We start from the raw sequence: 22524 nt of genomic DNA, 5'->3' as shown, positions 1-22524 counted from the left end.
TATTTCTTACCTCTTCTTTTGTAGCAACAGTTTTTTCACCATTCATACCCAGCTCATTTAGCTGAAAAGAAATAGAAAGATAATGATTGAGCATTTACATGTCATTTCCATAAAACATACAAAGCATTAAGGAGAACTACAAAAAGGCACCTTTTCAATTGGAGGATAATACAGGGGGTGTGGCCTGATGTTGGGAAACCGAATCATGAGACCTGCCGTGCTGTCGATGTTTGGATTTTTCTCCACAGTTCCCATTGGATTCAACAGATCTCCTTTATCATCTACACATAAAGCAATTCAGCTTAAAACCTAAATTGAGGATCCTAATCCTTATATGCAATAACTAAAAATAGCTTTTCAAAATATGGGAACTTACAAGACTTAGCAGTGCTATAAAATCACTCCTACGACTACATACAGCAGAAACCCCTAAAAAAACTCTACCAAATGTCATACCAAACGAAGTAGCTGTAAATAGCACAAGCTACTGTTCATTTTAAAGTACCTGGTACTGATGGCCATGTGGACAGGGAAAATTCTCCAGTTTTCAGCTGGTCCTTGTAGTCAAACACCATCGTGTTAACCCAGGCCAAAGGGCAGTCCTGTGGAAGGAGAGACCATTTAGATGTATATTAACCATACTGGCACTACACTTTACACAACTGTCATTTTATGTGGGAGAGGTGACACTGTCATGTAAACAACGCTGTACGTTAATGTCTCAGCTGTGGGAAGTGACAATTCAACTGACTAACCAAATATTCCAGCCACAATAGCAGTGATTTTCAATATGCCCATAAAAGAGATCTAATACTTCCTGTGTATGATTGAAAATGTAGTCCAGTTGTCGAGTTAAGTGCTGCCATTTGTGCAGACAGACATCACTGCAATCAATAGTATTTTTAGAAAATCGCATCATTTGTGAAGAGATTCAGTCAAATATAAAAGGAAAAAGTAATACGGAAAAAACATATATATAAAATAAAAGTTTGCTGCAAATAGTTGTGCATTTTAACAATATTTAATTAAAAGTTTTGTCTCTGCTGCTCACCAAGCCTGCATGTATTTGATCCAAAGTACAGCAAAAACAGTAAAATGTTAAAATATTTTACTATTTTCTATTTGAATATATTTTAAAATGTAATTTATTCCTGTGATTAAAGCTCTATTTCCAGTCTTCAATGTCACATGATCCTTCAGAAATCATTCTAATATGTTGATTTGCTGTTCAGCAATTTTTTTTATTATTATCAATATTTAAAACAGTTGAGTATGTTTTTTCAGGTTTCTTTAAATAATAGAAAAATCCACAGATCAGCATTTATCTGAAATTAAAAGCTTTTGTAACATTACTTTACCATTCAAAAGTTAGGAGTCAGTATATTTTTGGGGGGGGGTTATAGAAATGAATACTTTTATTTGGCGCGGATGCTTTAAATTGATCAAAAGTGATGATAAAGACGTTTATAATGTTACAAAAGATTGCTGTTTCAGATAAATGCTGTTCTTCTGAACTCTCTATTTATCAAAGAAACCTGAAAAAATTCTACTCAGCTGTTTTCAACATAATAATAATAAAAAATGTTTTTTTGAGCAGCAAATCAGAATATTAGAATGATTTCTGAAGGATCACGTGACTGGAGTAATGATGCTAAAAATTCTAAAAATCACATTAATAAATTACATTTTAAAATATATTCAAAGAAAACTGTTATTTTAAATAGTAAAAATATTTAGACTGTTTTTGCTGTACTTTGGATCAAATAAATGCAAAAAAATCTTACTGTTCGAAAACTTTAGACTGGTAACGTAAACATAAAATGTATTTATTCATGATTTGATGCCATGCCAGCAGTGATGGCTATATTTATGGCAAAAGCAATTCCATCACCCCCAAACAAAAAACAATATATACTAAAATAACCAAAAATAACTAAAACTAAAATAGTCTTTCAACCTTATTATTTTAGGAGAATCCTTTTTAAAAATGTCCATTAATATATTTTCTAAATAAAAACATAGTATCATTTTAAAATGGATATTCTGTAAAAATAGTAAAGTTTTACACTCCACAGATTCTTACATAAATCACAAACTAGTTTCTTTTTCCCTTTCAATAAATATGAAAGAGTGAGCCTTAAATGAAAATGTTATAAAATAATGTAGAATGCATTATAAATTATAAAATGATAACTTTTTAAAAAAAATAAGGATTATTTATACATTCAAAATCCTACATTTACATGTGAAAATCTAGAGATAAATAATTAGTTAAAAAAAACACTCTATTGCACATTTTATTTTAATTCAGTTTCAAAATCTACATAGTAGCGGCGTATAAAAATACATATTTTAAAATCTTAAAAGTTATTCAGAAATTATTTTATAATCAATTTTTAAAATAATTTTAAATAAAATACTTTAGAATTCATTACAAATATTTTTAACACAATTTTATAAAGTAATTTATAATTCTTAAAGAATTACAGAATAATTTACAAAACATTGCAAATTTAAAAAATCTATTTTATATTATTTATAGAACATTATTACTGCATCTACATGTAAATATTTAATCAGAAACTGGAGATTACCAATACATTTCAATTTTAAAATGGTCAAATATGGGCTTCCGTCAGAACTAGTACAATGCGAGTACAACAGGAGGAGAGAGTTTTTTTCTCTTCATGTCTCACACCCATGTGGACTTCTTCTCTAGTTCACTGAAAGAGAAGTAACACTGAAAGCAGAAGTGGATGCGTTGCCAACAGCAGCCCACCATACACACAAACACACACACGCACACACACTTTGACACCTGGGAATTTCAACACAGCGCCTTCAGTTAACACCACACGCTATATGACAGAGACAGGGCCATGAAGAGGCGGTCTGGTGAGTTCTGATTTGACATCAGCTACCTGCTCCGTCCTAACGTTTTAACTTGGGTTACTCGCATTGAGCAGAAAATGGACCACAACATCCTGTTATGAGGGTTTAAATAATATTGCATCATGCTGACTGTACTACCAATGGTATGTTATGTGTATTTGACATGAAAACAACATTCAGTATGGACATGTTCAGCTGCCATGCATGTCAGCCTCTCCAAGTATAGCATCTGTTAGGTGTCTCATCTCTCGTTAGTCAGTCTGCTGGTTGCTAAGTGACTTGTTTGTTGCTGAACTGAACTGAAACATACCGCTCTTTTGTTTTTCTTCTTGGTAGGGCGCTTCTTGGTCTTCTCGATGACGCCATAGAGGGCAAAGCAGAGGCGGCTCATGCGAGGCAGGTCACTCACGCTGATCTCAAACACTAGTTTTTGGTCCCATACGGGTTCAGAGGAAACGCTGACCTCGTTACTGGTCACCACTTTGCACAGGAGCTCACTGCCGTGGAAGAGGCCGGCCTGAACCACCAGCTGAGAGAAAGATAATGTTTGCAGAACTGGAAATTAGTCTCAAATCTGCCTTAAAGAGTGCAGTTTTAACAAGACAGAACTTACTTTCATTTTGATGAAAATAAAAGATGAATGAATGAAGCGAGTATGAGGAAGTAAATGAGTGTTTGGCATAAAAAGCATGTTGGGTAACTCGTTACACAGGACAGCTGTCAGAAGAAATAAATGTGTTTTTCTCTAGCAGTGCTTTCGTTTGTGCAAAATTGTTTACAACCTTCTTTAATTAAAATAACTATATTCTTCAAATTTACAACTTAATTTTACAACTTTAAACTTACAATAATCAATATTCAATAATATACAATAATCATATATTTTTTTAAATTAATAAAATAATAAAAACAGATTTTAATTGAAAGGTTGACGGTGTGCCCTCAGGACAAGTGCATTTATCATAAACCCATGTTTTAAATGGTTTCACTTTATACAGTTGCTTGATGGTTTGGTATATTGTAGTGTTGTCAAGCGATTAATTGCGACTAATCATGATTAATCGCTTTCAAATTAAAGGTTTTTGTTTACATAATACATGTGTGTGTGTACTGCGTATATTTATTATATATATAAAAATACACATACAGTATATATTTTGAAAACATTTACATTATATATTTATATTCATATAATTTATGTTATATTTAAATATATTTAATATATAAACATAACATATTTCTTAAATATATACATGCATTTGTGTGTATTTATATATACATAATAAATATACACAGTACACACACATATTATATGTAAACAAAAACGTTTATTTTAGATTTTAGGTTTATTTTACAGCACCAGTATTTTTGTAAGGTATATTTTATATATATATTGTAAGCAATAATGATGAGAATGTTTACTAGAAATTACATGTTTAAAAAAACATGAAAAAAATTAAAAGAAGAATATATATATATATATATATATATATACACACACACACACACACACATCTATATTCTTTTAATGTTTTAATGTTTATATATATATATATATATATATATATATTTTTTTTTTTGTGAGCAATAATGATGGAAAATTTAATAGAAATTAAATGCTAAAAAATAAAGAGATATACATATTTATTTATTTATTATTTTAATTTTTTTTTTTTTTTTTTTTTAACAATAATGATGGAAATGTATAATAGAAATTACTAAGTAATACAGACAGTAAAAATGTGACAACTAGCCCCGGGCAAACAGCTTTACTAGGCCTTAATACACCAAAACTTAACCTTTATCTATTTAGCTCAGTCATAATTGGGTTAAAACTCACCACAGTTTTCACTTACTAGAGCACAAATAAAATGTGTAAAAGCTTCCCTTAAGACTGAAACAGAGAATCTGCCAGAGAACAAGACTGATAAACGCGCTAAAACAAATCTCGAGCTCTGCGGCAAGAGACAAGCAAAAATTGCAGAACAATAAACACTAAGAATAAAACAAACAAAATACCGTGAACAATGAAGTTCAATGAACTGAAAATCATGTCAAACCCATATCAAAATATCATTGCTAGTTCCTTTTTGTAAAACAAGAAATTATTTCCTTAAGCAATTCACTATGAGGAAACTGCATGAAAGTTTATAGTTTTTGCATGCTAAAATGCTTTGTCATGCAAACATATTTAACAACGTCCACCACTGCAATAATTGTTCCTCAGGCTAGGTGATAAAAACAAAAACCAGTCTTCATGCGTTTCTCATGAATATTTTAAAATAGAAACAACCGTTCAATGACTGTTGACTTCTCCGACAAGCAAAAAAGGAGATGCAAGTGGTGAACATAAGCAACAGTGCTGGCCTTTTCTAAGAATCTAGGCCCAAGAGAGAGCCGTAAAGCCAGATAGTCACTCCCCACTTCCTGTTTTGATGTTTCACTTAACCGCTTCTGATGAATTATGGGAAATATGCGGTCAGGGTCACATGACCACAGTGTTCATGATTTCACCCCTCACTACCTGCCACAGTTAGGACGCTAAACAACATAACTCGCATCCTACTAACAATAAACTAATGAAGATAAACAAACAAACAAGTAAACAAGAATGCAATTTTACCTTCATGCCTTCATCCGCATTCACTCGGCTACCCTGTAGAAGGTAGATATAGAAAGGCTCATGGATAGACCACAGCGAAGATGTGTTTTGCTGTAAAGAGAAAAAAAAAACAAAAAGTTATTTAACATTTGAAACATTTTCCTTAACATATCTTTGTAATTTTATCGCAAGCTAACAATTGAATGTGCAAGCATGCTTAACAGTTACAGAGAAACCAAAACCAAACAACAGAATGAGGAACTAACATGAGTGAGAATCTACTGTTGTGAATGTAAACCAAGCAGCTCGTTTTGGTTCAATATCTCTCTTTCATCGAACGGTATATCAGGTACATCAGACAACCACATGAGAAAAGCACAAGCTTAGTAGTGTTGGGGAAGTTAATTTGAAACGGCTACCTGTTTAAAATTGTAGTTCTTAATATCTTAATAAAGGCATAACTGTAATAATACAGGCTACAATTTACTTTTTAAACCAGAGCAGCTTTTCTGCCACAAAGATCAGCATTTATCTGAAGTAAAAAGCTTTGGTAACATTATACACTATACCATTCACAAGCTTGGAGTCAGTATTTTTTTTTTTTTGGTAAAGAAATCATAGAAATTAATACTTTTATTTCGCAAGGATGCTTTTAAATTGATGCAAAAGTGATGATAAAGACATGTCTAATGGTACAAAAGATTTCTATTTCATATGAATGCTGTTCTTCTGAGCTTTCTTATTCATCAAAGAAACCTGAAAAAAATTCACTTAACTGTTTTAAACAAAATAATAATAATAAATGTCTTTGAGCAACAAATCAGAATATTAGAATGATTTCTGAAGGATCATGAGACTGGAGTAATGATGCTAAAAATTCAGCTTTGAAATCACAGGAATAAATTACAAAACAGTTAGGAAAACAGTTATTTTTAAATCATAAAAATATTTTTAAAATTGTACAGTTTTTGCTGTACTTTGGATCAAATAAATGCAGGCTTGGTGAGCAGAAGAGACTTCTTTAAAACACGTTAAAAATATTACTGTTCAAAAACTTTTGACTGTATAACTTTATAGTGTATAACTTTAACATCTACACAAAAACCAAAACAAAACAACACCCTAATTTATATTAATGTGTTGAAAAATGGTGAAAAACATCTATATTTAACTACAGAATATTAATTAAATTAAAGAAGGAGGTATGTCCGTGCAGTGACGAATCAATGAATCATTGTTCAACCAGTCTATTTAAATAAACTCTCCAAATGAACTAATTCACTACAAATAATTCTACTTCCCAAAACAACACAACAAACATTAGCAATGAAGCGTTTTGTCACCCTACATCTCTGTTTGCTGGAAAATGTCTAACCTAATCTCACCAAGAAAATGTAACTATTTTGTGATTTTGTTTGATTTTTGACAATACAATTTGTATGGAAACCTGATTTTTAGAAAAAAAAAAAAAAAAAAAAAAAAAAAAAAGGTAAGCACGAAAGTCCACCCCCAATCCTTTTGTAGATTATACAAAAACACAAAATCATACAAATTAGACACAAATTCACCAAAGCGTAAAGTAGTTGGAAATTGCCATGACAGTGTGTACGAAATTGCAGCTACTGTCAAGCTAATCAAAACTAGCAGAGTTGCTGCAATTAATTATTTACATTTTTTAAATTCCGGAAGCCAACTAGCCAGGAAAAAACACTTTATGCTCCATCTCATTAATTCAAAGCACTTCCACGAAGGGGTCACAGATGATCAAAAAGTCACCACGGGTAAATGATTGTGAGTATGTCGCATTGCAAATTGAGTTCACAGAGGTTAAAGTCTACAACACAAGCTACAAGAGAAACATGACAAGCTAGTTCCTCTGTTAATAACAGATCGTGTTCCGGTGTAAAAGTGCCTTCTCACCCTTTTCAGAGGCAGTGGGGGCGGTTTAGACTGAGCTCGACTCCTGGACACCTGGTTACTGAGGCCACCCTGTTCCTCCTGGTACTTGATGATGACTGAATGATGCACCATGGTCAGATGTGGGGTAATGCCTCCATGCAAACATGTAAAAATATACTGCGAACGGTGAAAAAAGGAGAACATATTAGAGACGCAAGTTCACATCTGGCCCAAGTCATAAATCCATTCATTCTTGTCATCTTTTCACCATCAAAAAAGCCCCCAAAACTCTTAAATAAAAAAATGAATTAGGTAAAGGACAAAATGTATGTTTTTTCGTAAACAGACAATCAGAGGCAGACAGCGAGGGACGGAAATGTTAGCCGAGGTACAGATGGTTTTATCAGTTCCTGTTTTCCAAAATGTACACTATAAAGACCGGACCAGATCCAGTACTCCTGGACTAATCATCATCAGATCCTGCGGCCTGTTCATTTAGGTAGCGTAATGCAGCTGAAATCACATTATCCTCAACGTAGCTGATGTTTTGAAGGCTGGTGGAGATGTATGACTCATCTTTGCAGGTACAAGTAGTTTCTAAATCAACAACTGTTTCAGAGCCGTGAAGTCCTATGATGAATTCAAATCATCAAGGCTTCTGAAGAGCCTGACAAACTTTACATTGCAGCAAAATGGAGTATATAAAGAAAAACTAGTGAAACAGTAAGACAAGATATAAAAAGACATACAGCCCAGAGTCTGAAAGTGTGGTGCTCTCACACAAATTTGAAAGAAATTGCTGTGAAGTCGAGAAGATGTTGTGATTTTCAGACTTACTTTAAACTGGCAGAGTGGATATTCTCCATAAATGAACTCCCATCTCCCGTTAACCTGAAGGGTGTAGTCTTCTGCCCTCTCCTGCTTCGTTGATCGGAACACGGTGGACTTCTTTCTCAAGGCGTTCCGTTTCAGAACCATCGGCAGGTCCTGTGGATCTTGCTGGAGAACGAAGGTCTCCTGCAAAGTGAAAATGTGAAACGCATAACCAGGGGGGGTCCAAAAAGTGACCGCCTGTTCCTGCAGTTTGGGTTGCAGAAGAAATCTGCCTATTCATTTCCTACATCCTTTCATTAGTAAAAGAGTAAGCCTACAATTTAGGTTGAACTACTGACAATAAATCATGACGATAATACAAAAACATGATACAGTCCGTTCCCGCCACAGAATAAAAAAAGGTTTTTGTGACTTTTTATCTCTCAAATCTTTTTTTTTTTTTTTTCCGCAATTGTACTCGCAATTGTACATTCATATCTCGCAATTCATACTTTTTTGTCCTCGCAATTCTTAAATTTTTTTTAGAATTGTGAGATATACACTCACAATTGCGAAAGTCCATATAAAGTCCAATTATGAGGGGGAAAAAGACTGATATGATTTCAGAATTGTGAGTTTATATCTCACAATTTTGACTTAATAACTCACAATTGCATGTTATAAAGTCAGACTTGCAATTCTGAGAAAAGAAGTCACTATTTCGAGATATAAACTCGCAACTCTGAGGGAAAAAAAGACAGAAATGTGATTTTATATCTCGCAGTTCTGACTTCATTTCTCAGAATTGTGATTTTACATCTCGCAATTCTGACTTTATAACTCGCAATTGCGCGATATAACCTCGCAATTCTGAGAAAAAAGTTAAAATTGTGAGTTTATATCTTGCAGTTCTGATTTTCTCAGAATTGCGATTTTACAACTCACAATTCTGAGTTATATATACACACAAATGTGAGTTATACTAAAAAAGTCACGTTTTCTGAAAGTCAATTTCGAGATATAAACTTGCAATTTTGAGAAAAAAAGGCAGAAATGTGAGTTTATATCTCGCATTTTACAACTCACAATTCTGACTTCATAACTCACATTTCTGTGTATATATCTCACAATTCTGAGAAAAAAAAAAATCACGTTTTCGAGACATAAACTCGCAATTCTGAAAGTCAATTTCAAGATATAAACTTGCAATTTTGAGAAAAAAAGGCAGAAATGTGGGTTTATATCTCACAGTTCTGACTTAATTTCTCAGAATTGTAATTTTACATCTCGCAATTCTGACTTTATAACTCGCAATTGCGAGATATAACCTCACAATTCTGAGAAAAAAAGTCACGAATGTGATATAAAAACTTGCACTTCTGAGAAAAAAAGAATTGTGAGTTTATATCTCGCAGTTCTGACATTATTTCTCGGAATTGCGATTTCACAACTCACAATTCTGACTTTATAACTCACATTTCGGTGTATATATCTCACAATACTGAGAAAAAAAGTCAGAACTGCAAGATGTAAACTCGCAATTCTGAGAAAAAAAAGTCACGATTTTGAGATATAAACTCACAATTCTGAGAAAAAAGTCAGAATAGTGAGTTTATATCTTGCAGTTCTGACTATTTCTCAGAATTGCAAGTTTACATCTAACACTTCGTCACTTCGGACTTTATAACTCACATTTGCGAGTATATATGTCACAATTCTGCGAAAAAAAGTCAAAAACTCGCAAATGCGAGAAAAATGGCAGAGTTGTGAGATAAAAAGTCACAACTTTTACATTTTTTATTCAGTGTCAGAAACGGGCTTCATAAAAAATGTTTTTTTATTATAGTCATAATTTACTGTCAGTGGTTTCTTTTCCTAAAAACTTTTATTGAGCAAAGAATCTTGAACAAAAATGTCACGGTTTCCACAAAAATAAGCAGCACAACACTGACAATAATAAGAAATGTTTCTTGAGCAAAAAATCAGCATATTAGAATGATTTCTGAAGGATTGAGTGACATTGAAGACTGCAGTAACAGCTGTTGAAATTTCAGCTTTGCCATCACAGGAATAAATTACATTTTAAAATATATTCAAATAGAAAACTTTTAAATTTTTAAAATGTTCACAATATTACTGTTTTTAGTTTTTTTTAATCAATGAAATAGTGCTTATTGAGCATAAGAAACTTAAAAACATCATAACAACCCTAAATGGAACTGTATAATAAAAAAATAGGAATTTTGCATCTGAATATACACAAAAACTGAGAATGCCGGACTGCCAAGTTGATTGAGAGTGTGGGGAGACTATGCTTTATGGGAGTGGGTGGTCACGGTTGCCATGATTCTCATTTCCATGGTAACAGTGACTTCTCTTGTGTCTTTGAACAGTTTGTGTTATGAAAGGGGTCCTTGGTTCAAAAAGTTCGAGAAAACATGCTCTAGTTGTAGTAAAAAAAGTCGAAAACTCGCTCATAATCACTGATGCGGATAGGGTCATGCTTCACTCACAATAGTATGATTAATTACTCATAATGTGATTGTTTTTCTCTGCAAATGCAGTGTCGAAACAGCCTGCCTTTTGATCCATGTCATGCATTATAAAAACAAGTGTTGCTGGAGTTTTTTTTGCACGCTTCAGACTCATTACAAGGTTGAAGATCATAGGTAAATAACATTCGTGTTGAGTGGGTGGGGGATTGACAGGCATCACAACACATACAAATACTATCAAAGGCTTCACTCTGGAAAACTGGGTCAGTGAGAGCCATGTGTGCATGCAGATGCTGCAGTGACATCATCACCGTGTAAATGTCTCCTGACTGTTACGATTTGTCATATCAAAGGCAGAAAATATGTCAGTCTAAAATTAGACGTTTTTTTGCATGAGAGGATTAAACAGTCAACAACTACATGCTCACATTATCAGCACAATCAGAAAACACATAGCATTACACTAAAGTAATGAATTCCCAATGTACAATATGACCTTACTTACCTCGCTGCCTTCAAACTTCACATTGACAAAAATCTTTTTGACGATGCGCGACTTCTTAGATTGTGCCACTACAGAGCACGGCTCCAAGTCACATGGGAAGTTGTACTTCATCCATTGGTCCCACGGCAACATCTGACGCTCCTGAGCACGCTCTTCACAAAACGTCCGCATTTTTGTTCGGAATTCGTTCACCTCATGGTTCTTTTGGGAGTCAAATTCATGGTGACCTGTGGAGAAGGTTTTTACCATTTAGAACAAAGTCCGAATGCTAAAACTGCACTCTCAACAGTCATTATGAAAATGCTAAAAATAAAAAAAACTCTCTGAGACAAAAATAAAATAAAAGAAAAAAAACAGGCTGCAAGTCTGTTCTGTAATGTTGTCGAAAAATTAGCAGGGAAGAACTATGCTAAAACCGAATAATAATTCCAATTAATCGTATAATCGTGCATTTTTAGGACAGCAAAATAAAACAGAAAAAACCTAAAATATCTTTCATTGGCCAAAATCTAGAGTATTTTGGCGCAAATTCAAAACACTCGGTAGAAGCTAGTTGAATTAGGCAGAAGGCAACATGAAGATATTGCATGACCATTCTCAAAAACCATTAACAAAACCACCTAACATAAGAAAAGGGGAAACGATCAAAACCAAGAGACATTTAGAAACCAGAATTTCTGAATCAGGCCATCATGTTCATAATTTTTTATTTATTCTTCCTAATTCCTTCAACAGCTGCCAAAACCATATTATTCTGCTGCAGTGGTGAATACACTAAAAAATAAAGGTTCTTTATTGGCATCAATGGTTCTGTGAAGAACCCTGAACATCCATGGAAACTTTTAAATGCAGAAAAGGTTCTTTATAGTCGAAAAAGGTTCATGAAAATGGTTCTTTTAGAAACTGTTCACTGAAGGTTCTTTGGGGAACCAAAAGTGTACACTCTTTAAATTAAAGGCTCCAAAAGGGTGTTTTTGCAGCCATAGAAGAACTATTTTTGGTTCTCCAAAGAACCTTTTTAGTAAACAGTTCATAAAAGAACCATTTTTGAAAACATTTTAAAAATCTAAAGAACCTTTTTTGACTATAAAGAACCTTTTCTGTATTTGAAAGGTTCTATGGATGTTCAAGGTTCTTCACAGAACCTTTGATGCCAATAAAGAACCTTTATTTTTAAGAGTGTAAACGCTAAGCTGCTTCCAGGTCAGCTGAGGACCAGTATGACACAAACCTTTTCCTATAAGCAGACTGATCTGGGTGGTGATGAGCTTCTCCACTCGGTCTCCCTCCCGGGCCACCAGCCTGAGAATTGGCATGAACGGCTGAACGTCACATAAGCGTCGCTGCTCGTCTTCCAGCTCCTCCCGCTCTGCGGTCCTGTTGATGCAGGTGAAGACGTAGGCATCCGGGTCACTCAGGGCACTGAACAGAGGCTCGTTCCTGGCGTTCTTCCATACCATCTAAGACACAAGCCACAAATTAAGATTTATTTGACTGCAGTGGATTCCAATAATTTTATTGCAGATAATCTAATACCAGTGAATGCTGTGTTTTAAATAGTATTACCCAGCATATGATGCTGGTAAGCCCCCTGACTAGCTAAACCAGTAAGGCTTCCTTAGTCAACCAGACTCAATAGAAAAAACATGCATTTTGTGGTAGCGAACATCATGCCTATATTGGTTTACCAGCACAGAAATAGTCTTCCTAGCAGAGAAGTCTACAACTTGTCCATTATCATCAGTAGTAACTGATGTTTTACTAAGCATATTAATTGTATTATTTATTATTATTGTGTGCTAACTTACCCGTTCAGTAAAATACTTTTTTGTAATTGATAACTAAGCATATTGTAGAAACAAGAGTACATATAACAAAACTTGGAAGGGCTATATTGAATGTAAAAAGGAGAAAAAAAAAAACATTTTACTTCTTAAACAACTGCATTGCTTCCAAGTTATTTATATAAAAATTTATATAAATTGCTCAAATATAAGATTTTTTTTAAACCATCTGAATATATGAATATAATAAACAGCAAATGTAATAAATATATACAAATAATTAAATACTAGATTTTTAATCACCATGCATCAATCAAGTGCAGTTTTTAAAAAGAGTTTTGCTCTTTTTATGATTATTATTATTATTTGTTATTTTTAATGCTGGGCAATGATTAATTGCGATTAATTGCATCCAAAGTAAAGGTTTTTGTTTACATAATATATGTGTGTGTACTGTGTATATTTATTATGTATATATAAAGACACACACATACAATATATATTGTGCAAATTTTTACATGTATTTACATGTTTAAATTCATATAATTTATATTAAAAAATATATTTAATATATAAGCATAACATTTTTCTTAAATATATACATGCATGTGTGTTTATTTATATATACATAATAAATATACACGGTACGCACATAAGTGCATGTGCATAAAAACTTTTATTTTGGATGTGATTAATCACAATTAATCGTTAGCATTAGTTATTTTAATTATTACTTTTATGACCTCATATTAAAAATAAATATTTTTTTTAGTTATATTAAAGACTTAGAAGTTATATTAAGACTTCCAAAGTTCTTCCGTATTTGTTCTGTTTTTTTTTTTTTTTTTTTTATCTATCTTAGTCTAAAATGTTGATTCTCATTACAAAAAAAATGTTCTCCCATGTTTACATGTGATCAGAGGGTCTCCTCACCTTCTTGATGGTACTGATGGTGTCATTGCATGCTACGGGAAAGTTGAGGTAGATCCCCGTGGGGAGGAGGAACTCCATGTTGACCTGTTGCCGACCCTCCCTCTCCCACACATCCTGCATGCCGTAGACCCCCGGCGGCATGGTGCAGGAAACTCATCTACAGCTGACCCCACTGCTGAACAAAGATAGATGTTTACAACAGATCAAGTCATACAATACTGAGCATGCATGAAGTGTTTACTCGCTGTTACAACCCACTGAACCAATTACAGAGGCAGGGAGTGACCTCAAGACGCTCAATTAATATTCAGCGAGAAGAGAGAGAGCGTGCAACATATGCTGCATAATAAATAATTATTAAGACACTTTGCTTGTAAATGTGCAGAACAATATAGAATTCATATGAGATGCTGTCTTAAGTAGCACGGGTATATTTGTAGCAGTAGCCAAAAATACATTGTATGGGTCAAAATGATCAATTTTTCTTTTATGCCAAAAACCATTAGGTAATCATTAAGTAAAAACCATGTTCCATGAAGATATTTTGTACACTTCCTACCGTAAATATATCAAAACTTCATTTTTTGATTAGCAATATGCATTGCTAAGAACTTCATTTGGACAACTTTAAAGGTGATTTTCTCAATATTATGATTTTTCTGCACCCTCAGATTCCCAAAAAATAGTTGTATATCGGCCATACATTGTCCAAACATTGTACATTAATGAAAAGTTTATTTATGCAGCTTTTAGATGATGTATAAATCTCAATTTAAAAAAAAAAAGATCCTCATGACTGCTTTTGTGGTCAGGGATCACATATTATGATTAATATAATTTTATAATATCTAGCAGCAATCGAATACGTTAGTAAAAGAGTAATTCGGAAAATTGTTTTGAATAATCACAGATTTCTATGATCACTACAACTTAACTATGATCTGATCACTACAACTTAATCGAATTTACAAAATATTTTCGTAATACGTCAAATAAAACGTCAAGTACAATTAATACATTGTGAAATGAGAATACATAGAAGTATACTGCAATGCAAGTTATTATAAACTTCAATTATGTTGCACATGAGCTTTTTTATTATGAAATATATTACTTTTATGTGCTACATATTTAACGTTTATAATGTCTAATTATGCAGTACATTTATACATTTTATGCAATATTTACATGCAATATAATACTGTAGCTGTAACACTGTAACATCAACCCAATGACCTGCTAAAGAAAATGAAAGCAGTGCATACCAGGGTGTACATTACATACAGTCAAAATAAACAATATTAATCTCTTGTAAAGGCAGACATGTTGTGTATATGCACACTACAATACAGTTACACTTTACATTTTTAATGAAAAATGATCAAATCAATTTAAAGCAGAATTCAAGTGCAATTAATCATATACAGTATGGTGTTCCAGACATGAGATTTTCTATTGTATCATATTAATCAATATCTAATATCATATATGCTGTGCATGTGTCTGAAGCACACACTGCAGCTCTGTGATGAATTGTCGGACTGTCTAGGGTTACAAAGCCGGCCGGAGGGCCAATATCCGAGAAACGTGGCGCACATCATCTCACATCAACATAGAAATTTTGCAAATATTGTAATATATTTTTAACTACGCGTCTGTCGAAAATATACAATGTGTATAAAGTCGTAGCCATTAAAAATACCACATTATTTATGATGCATTTTTAAAATGGCAGTTGTCAACACATTTTTGCGTGATCCACCGTGAATAAGCCTCAGCTCGTTTCATTTTGTCGTGACGGGAAACATGAAACAAACATGACAATGTGACAGCGCGAACTTACCTTGAAGCCTCACCGGTGGTTCATTTCTCCATCTTCAGAATCAGCGATGCTCCTTTACTTTGACATTGAAAATCGATATCTTCCAGGCGCCTGAATTTCGGTCACAGATCAAGACGCCAGTATTTGAATGGTGTGAAATGACAGCAGAAGTGTTGATAATCCTTTAGTGATTGGACGTGTTAAAGTGGCCGTCTGCACTGCGCGTTGAGCACCGCGTTCCTAACTCGCAGGGATCATCGACATAGTTGTGTGTAGTGCCTCTCTCTCTCTTCCTCTTTCTCGCCCTCACTTGCTTCCTCCTCCTTTCTCTCTCTTTCTTTTTCTCCCTTGTTGTCATTCATGCACGGCATGAGACTGTCAGAACGTCTGCGCCTCATGAAATCCTTCATTTAGAGAGAAATGAGATGATGTTTATGTTTGGAGAAAGCTTTACAGTTTAATATCAAATATATATATTGATATTTTTGTTGATTTACAACTTTAAATGAACTAACGCCATTTTATCCATGACAATGATGTTATAATTTTACCTTTCACACACGTCATAAATGTTTACACTTTTCAAAACGTTTGAAACAATAGTAACGGTCCCTAACTCTGCCTCAGCACATCACCGTCTGGCTTCCTCTGCTTTTGAGGTCTGTTTGCACGCTTGCGACATGCTGCATTCGTTTGAAACCTGTCACTGTGATTGCTTAATTCATTTCAATCATATTTATGCGTTGTTAGCTAGAAATTAACAAAGGATAATAAAACATATGCAATATAACGCATGTGCCTTTTGATTCATTCCATCGATTCGAATCTTTTGAATCTGTTTACCAAAATCGAATTTACGTCACTGAATCATTCACTCAACCGATTCGGTCACGTTTCAATACTTGAATCATAATTTTTCAGCCGCTTTCTCTTGTCGAGACTGGCCTACGTTACAATTTCGTTCAGTCACTCAAAAGATCCTCGTTCGCGTCTTGTTTAGACTGAAAAAGGCCGACGCTTCACTGTAGGGGGCGTATTCATTTTATATGTTCAACCAATGAAATGCGCAGTCAATCCCAGTACTCGAATGCTATTGGCTCACGTTAAAGTCAGTCTTCCAAGGTGGGCGGTGTTACGCCAGCCAATGTCTAAATTATTTGTTCAAAAACACTAATGATTCACTTCTAAACTGTAGTCCAGAGCATGTTTATTAGTATTATCCAACACGTGATACCTGTATGGGTAAATGCTGTACATAACAGGCTGAATTACTGAACTTATTATTTCCTCATTTCTAAATAAAACCGGTCAGACGTGTCTTCCTGTGAGAGAGTAAGGAAGCTCTAATTGTGGATGCCACTGACAGCGAATAACGATTATGGGTCCATGGGGAAGTCGCTTAAAAGCACCAGTCATTCAGTCAAATAAGGATGTCTGCCTTCAGCAAGGAGACGTCTAGTAAAAGGCTATTATTTTATCGCTGAGAATACTCGCATAAAGTGAAGTTTAAAAGAGGTGCCCTACAAAAAAAATGCATTTATATAAAAAATACATGTTTTGTGATTCAAACAGAGTACAATGCCCCATTTATGAAAACACACTTGAATCCAAAGCCTGGAACTGCATGTAATTAGCCACATGCTGTTTAATCATCTGGACAGACGTTTATAGGCCTTCTTTTCAGCCATCCAAAAGACTACAGTGGTGCTGTGGTGATAACAAGCCTTCAAAATGCACTGCACCATTGAAAGCTCGCAGCTTGTGAAAACAGGAAGTGTATGTGCAGAACAGAAACTCACAGTGAAATGAAGTCAAAGACCCCTGCGCCCACATCCACCCACCTTCAACCCCTGCCCACCAGTCATTGCAGGCCAAAGTGCACCCAGCTGCCAGACAGCCGACCACCGCAGGGAAGTTACTGGAGGTGATGGGGAAAACCAAACACGTGCAATAACATTACAGCCCATGAACTAATCAAATCTGGCTGTAGAAAGAAGCCTTGGATGCCTTTAAGGGAAACTGTGGACGGACTACAACCCTGCGTCTGAGAGCATGGTCCAATAGTCATATTGCACTTACAATGCATCAAACATTTCTTTGAAATTTTGCTGTTACAGTAACAGTCTTTCCTCACCATGGCAACAGTTTCAGAGCCTCGTCTATCCTTGGGATTCTGACACGCCGTCTTTCAGTACAAATGATCTCTTGTTTGTTCAACCAGCAGCTTGTGTTTGAATATGGGCTGGTTTTTATGTCAAGATAAAACTATGATATTATATTTCCCTGTTCAAAGGCACTTTATGTCAGGGAATGACCAGTTTAAGCTGTAGTCTGTTTTGTACATCACTTAAATTAGGATCAGTGAACTTTGATCTGCAAATGGAATCACAGAAAAATGTTTAGAGCCTCCACACATCAATATATGTACAGTACCAGTCAAAAGTTTTTGAACAGTAAGGTTTTGAATGTTTATAAAGAAGTCTCTTCTGTTTACCAAGCCTGCATTTATTTTGAAGTACAGCAAAAACAGTACAATTTAAAATATTTAAAATAACTGTTTTTTATTTGAATATATTTTAATAATAATTTATTTCTGTGATTTCAAAGCTGAATTATTGGCATCGTTACTCCAGTCACATGATCCTTTAGAAATCATTCTAATATTCTGATTTGCTGGTCAGAAAGTGTAACATTATTATTGTTATGTTGAAAACAGCTGAGATTATTTATTTCAGGTTTCTTTGATGAATAGAAAGTTCAGAGGAACTGAATTTATCTGAAATAAAAATATTTTGTAACATTATAAATGTCTTTACCTTTGCTAAATAAAAATATTAATTTAATTTCTTTCTCAAAAAATAAAAATACTGACTCCAAGCTTTTGAATGGTATAGTTTATAATGTTACAAAAGCTTTTTATTTCAGATAAATGCTTTGGATCGTTCTATTCATCACAGAATCCTAAAAAAATGTACTCAACTGTTTTAAATATTGATGATAATAATATTAAAAAATTATTCTTGAACAGCAAACCAGCGTATTAAAATGATTTCTGAAGGTTCATGTGAGACTGAAGACTGGAGTAATGATGCTAAATATTTAGCTTTGATCACAGGAATAAATATCATTTGTAATTTAAATAGTGATATTTTTATATATTTTTTATTTTAAATAGTAAAAATATTTCACAGTATTACTGCTTTTGCTTTTGGGTCAAATAAATGCAGGCTTGATGAGCAGAAGAGACTTCTTTAAAAAATTAAATATCTTACTGCTTTTGACTGGTACTGTACATTCTTCTATATAATAAAATATATGTTCAGATTAATTATATAAACAGTGGTCAATCAACATAATCTGTCTATATAACATGTTACAATGAAAAATGAAATAGTAAAACATCTTTTTAGAAGACAATGTGTCAAAAGGCCACAAGGGGGTGCAATTTAGCTATACCGTGTATTATAGAATTACATATAATCATAATCTTACTCATATTTTGGATTGATCATATCATTAATCATTTTAATCACCATCAATCATGAATTTCCATTATAATTAAGTATTTCCAGTGCACACAGCATTTACAGACACTGGATAAATAGATATTGAAGAACAAGTGATTTTCAGTGCCATTTTATGCGTTTTTCTATGAGAAGTTGGTAATGTGCTTTTTCTACAAATAAACGCATATTTTTATAATCATATACCAAAATATTTGTATTTCTTAAATTAGGTTTGACCAAAAGCAATTAGTTATATCCATAAATAAATGGTCAAATAAATGAGACTTGTATGACCAATGAATTTTATAGAGAAAAATTCAAACAGGTTATGAACACTTACATATAAAAATATTCTCAAACTCCAGAAATCCAGACAATGAATATGTCTATTCAATATACAAAACGTTTTAAAAGTAAATACACTTTTGCATGTGTAAAGAACTCTTGTAAACCACGTGTGCAAAGAGTTTCAACCAAATAAAGAAGCAAAAACATTTTTAAACGATGGAAACCGTACATCCATTACAAGATCTTTAATTAACTAACGTTACCTCAACATACGATAAAAAATAAATATGTGTATGTATCTTGATGCATTTGCTGAAATTTATGGAAACTAATAACCAAGTGCGTTTGAACAGTTATTCGATTCTTCGTAGTGAACAATAGTTAAACGATGTAACAATGTTATATTGATGAAAATCCATAAAAACAACTGTTAACTCTTTACTGCATATATATACAGTAATAAAAGTAATGCAACATTACTTGAGCGAACGCAACATTTCGACCTAACTGACTTGAAACGGCACATTTAACATTTCCAACGTAATAAACGTAACAAAAATAGCAAATCCATATCCAAATGAAATTTTTTGCCTACTTATATTAAGTTTTCACATGTCTGTCCGTCAGTCAAACGGATGATGGTGTACCAGTTCAGGGTGGCTGTTCTGCGGCGGGGGGTAGCTGCAGGTGGAGATGGAGCTTCCGCCCGGGCTCACCGGTGGCGTCATGCCGCTCAGAGGCACCAGAGCGTTCGGATGCCGGTGGTACGGTCTGTAGGACGGGTGAAGGTGATGGTGTTGACCGTGGTAATAAGTCACGGGAGAGTTGGCGTAATCGTTTGGAGACAGAGGGCGCGCGTTGCCAAGCATGGGCGGCAGGTAGCTGGAGATGTGCGTCGGAGAGCTGGACTGGTGACTCCAGGAGTTGGTGCTGACGAACGGGCTTTGCCAGTAAACAGGCTCCTGTTGCAGGCAGTACGAGTCGGTAAAGTTAAATCCAGACGGTAAGGGTGGTGGTCGATAGGGTCTCTTGACGCGCCTCCTGCGCCTGTAATTCCCTTTCTCGAACATATCGTTAAACGCCGGGTCTAGCGTCCAGAAGTTCCCCTTCCTCTCCCCGCCGCTCTCCCGGGGAATTTTCACGAAGCACTCGTTGAGGCTCAGGTTGTGTCTGATGCTGTTCTGCCATCCTTTCTTGTTCTTCTCGTAGTATGGGAACTTGGATATGATGAAGCTGTAGATGTCATTCAGGGTCAGCTTCTTCTCCTCGCTTTCTCTGATGGCCATTGCAATGAGAGCCACGTAGGAATAAGGTGGCTTTTCGGGGGCTGCAGCGGCTCCTCCATCCCCTGCGGTACACGGGGCGTCCTCTGCGGGATCGGGGGATGGCTGGTTTCCAGACTCCGCGCTGCGATCCATGAGATGGGCTTGAGCTGGATGAATGAAACGGCGAGATTCTCTGCAGCGCACAGCACAGGTGTAAAGTTAAAAGTGTCCAGGTGTGCTTCGGTTTTGCTTTAGTCTCCACCTACCTGCACTGCCTCGTGTCGGTATCCTGAAACCGAGGTTAAAAGTTCGCGAATTCAACATGAAAGAGGTGCGCGAGGGTCGCAGACGTATTTTGACTGCTCGGTAAATGTTAAGAGTAAACATCTCTTTGATGTCGCCGGTATTAAAAAAACACTTGCTAACTGCGTTAAAATAAAAATATATATTTTTCGTTTTATTATTATTATTAATGTCGTGAATGATTGTGCAATTTCATTTAAAATACTAGATTAAATAAAAACTATAGGATACTATAACTTAAAGTTTGCTATTTTAAACTCCAGCTATTATTCTTTTTGATCATATTTTAAAAAGTGTATGCGCACCTTTTTATTCCGTAGGTCTATAATTAAAAATAATCCTGATGGGCTAAAATAATATTAGAATCATATAATATTCAAACACATTTATAACTAATGCATTTGGGATTTTGTGGACTGCGCACGTCTCAAGATCAAAGAGCATCTGGTTTGTAAACTTCATCTTTTGCACAGTTTCCCACAACTGCTCCGTCCAATCAAATATATGAAAGGTGCCATCAAAGGTACCGCCTTGTTAAGGCTATATTTTCGATATAATAAATTATACGTTTAAGATATAACTTTATATTTGTTGATGTGATTTTTTTTTCTTGAAATATGGGCTACCTAAAAGGGAGGAAAAAGTAAAAAAAAAAAAAAAAAAAAAAAAAAAGGCTTAAAAAAATTAGTTAAATTTATAGTTTTTTGTTCTTATTATGGACTGGAATTGATTATCTGAAATTATAGCATTATTTAGGCTGAAAATGAAAGTCTTGTGGATTACATTCTGCTTTAAGACTTGCATGCACATTGAGCTTAAAATGAACCAGAATTACTATAATTTTGACAACACTAATGTCCATTATGGTTAGTTAATTCATTAACTAATATGTAGTAATAATCTTCATTGTTAGTTCATATTAGTTAAAGTTCATTAAATAATATTAACAGGTACAGCTTTTGTTTTTAATAACGTAATAGTAAAATTTCACAATTTTTGGACAACTTATTTACATTATGTGATGTTTCTTTTGTAAGCTGTGTACATTTTGGGGCTTTTTTAGAGAACAAAAATGGTTCTATCTATAGAAGTCTATGGAGCGCAAAAACTTTGAAGCTTAATATGTCAAAAGTGCTCAGAATGCAGATAGAACCTTATAATTCTAAGGCGACAATATTAGAATGATTTCTGAAGGAATGATGCTGAAAATTTAGTTTGATCACAGGAATAAACTACATTTTAAAATATATTCCAATAGAAAACAGTTATTTTAAATAGTAAAATGTACTTTGGATCAAATAAATGCAGGCTTGGTGAGCAGAAGAGATTTCTTAAAAAAAAAAAAAAACAACTAAAAATCTTACTGTTCTAAAACTTTTGATTGGTAGTGTAGTGTACAGTATATATAATTGACCAC

At 34.2% G+C, this 22524-nt stretch overlaps 2 protein-coding genes across 4 annotated transcripts in view; both read right to left on the bottom strand.

The window, feature by feature from the left end:
• Positions 1–15991, bottom strand: part of pik3cd (phosphatidylinositol-4,5-bisphosphate 3-kinase, catalytic subunit delta) — a 28092-nt gene extending 12101 nt beyond the window's left edge. The window contains exons 1-11 of one of the 2 annotated variants that reach the window (XM_051096035.1): positions 15767–15991; positions 13924–14098; positions 12438–12666; positions 11207–11433; positions 8231–8410; positions 7415–7570; positions 5516–5605; positions 3203–3421; positions 506–602; positions 151–281; positions 11–61 (exon numbers count right to left, since the gene is read on the bottom strand). In XM_051096035.1, coding sequence (XP_050951992.1) covers positions 11–61; positions 151–281; positions 506–602; positions 3203–3421; positions 5516–5605; positions 7415–7570; positions 8231–8410; positions 11207–11433; positions 12438–12666; positions 13924–14064 — 1521 coding nt within the window. In that variant the 5' untranslated portion in view covers positions 14065–14098; positions 15767–15991. The remainder of the gene's footprint in view (positions 1–10; positions 62–150; positions 282–505; positions 603–3202; positions 3422–5515; positions 5606–7414; positions 7571–8230; positions 8411–11206; positions 11434–12437; positions 12667–13923; positions 14099–15766) is intronic. The other variant, XM_051096034.1, reaches the window with a different exon arrangement.
• Positions 15992–15999: 8 nt separating this feature from the next.
• On the bottom strand, positions 16000–20994 carry foxl2l (forkhead box L2-like). Of its 2 annotated transcripts, none has more exons than XM_051096061.1 (2): positions 20187–20994; positions 16000–16149 (listed from the first exon to the last, which is right to left on the bottom strand). In XM_051096061.1, the coding sequence occupies exons 1-2, from the start codon at positions 20955–20957 to the stop codon at positions 16000–16002; spliced, it is 921 nt and encodes a 306-aa protein (XP_050952018.1). In that variant the 5' UTR covers positions 20958–20994. The 2 variants fall into 2 exon arrangements, 1 of the variants encoding a protein (XP_050952018.1); XR_007825487.1 differs by lacking the exon at positions 20187–20994 and adding an exon at positions 16297–16439 and having other exon boundaries at positions 16021–16149.
• Positions 20995–22524: the final 1530 nt, after the last annotated feature.

This window comes from Labeo rohita, chromosome 23 (assembly GCF_022985175.1).
Source record: "Labeo rohita strain BAU-BD-2019 chromosome 23, IGBB_LRoh.1.0, whole genome shotgun sequence".
NCBI classification, from domain to species: Eukaryota; Metazoa; Chordata; class Actinopteri; order Cypriniformes; family Cyprinidae; genus Labeo; species Labeo rohita.
The sequence above is the reverse complement of the archived record's forward strand: the minus strand, read 5'-3'. Positions and strand labels throughout refer to the sequence as shown.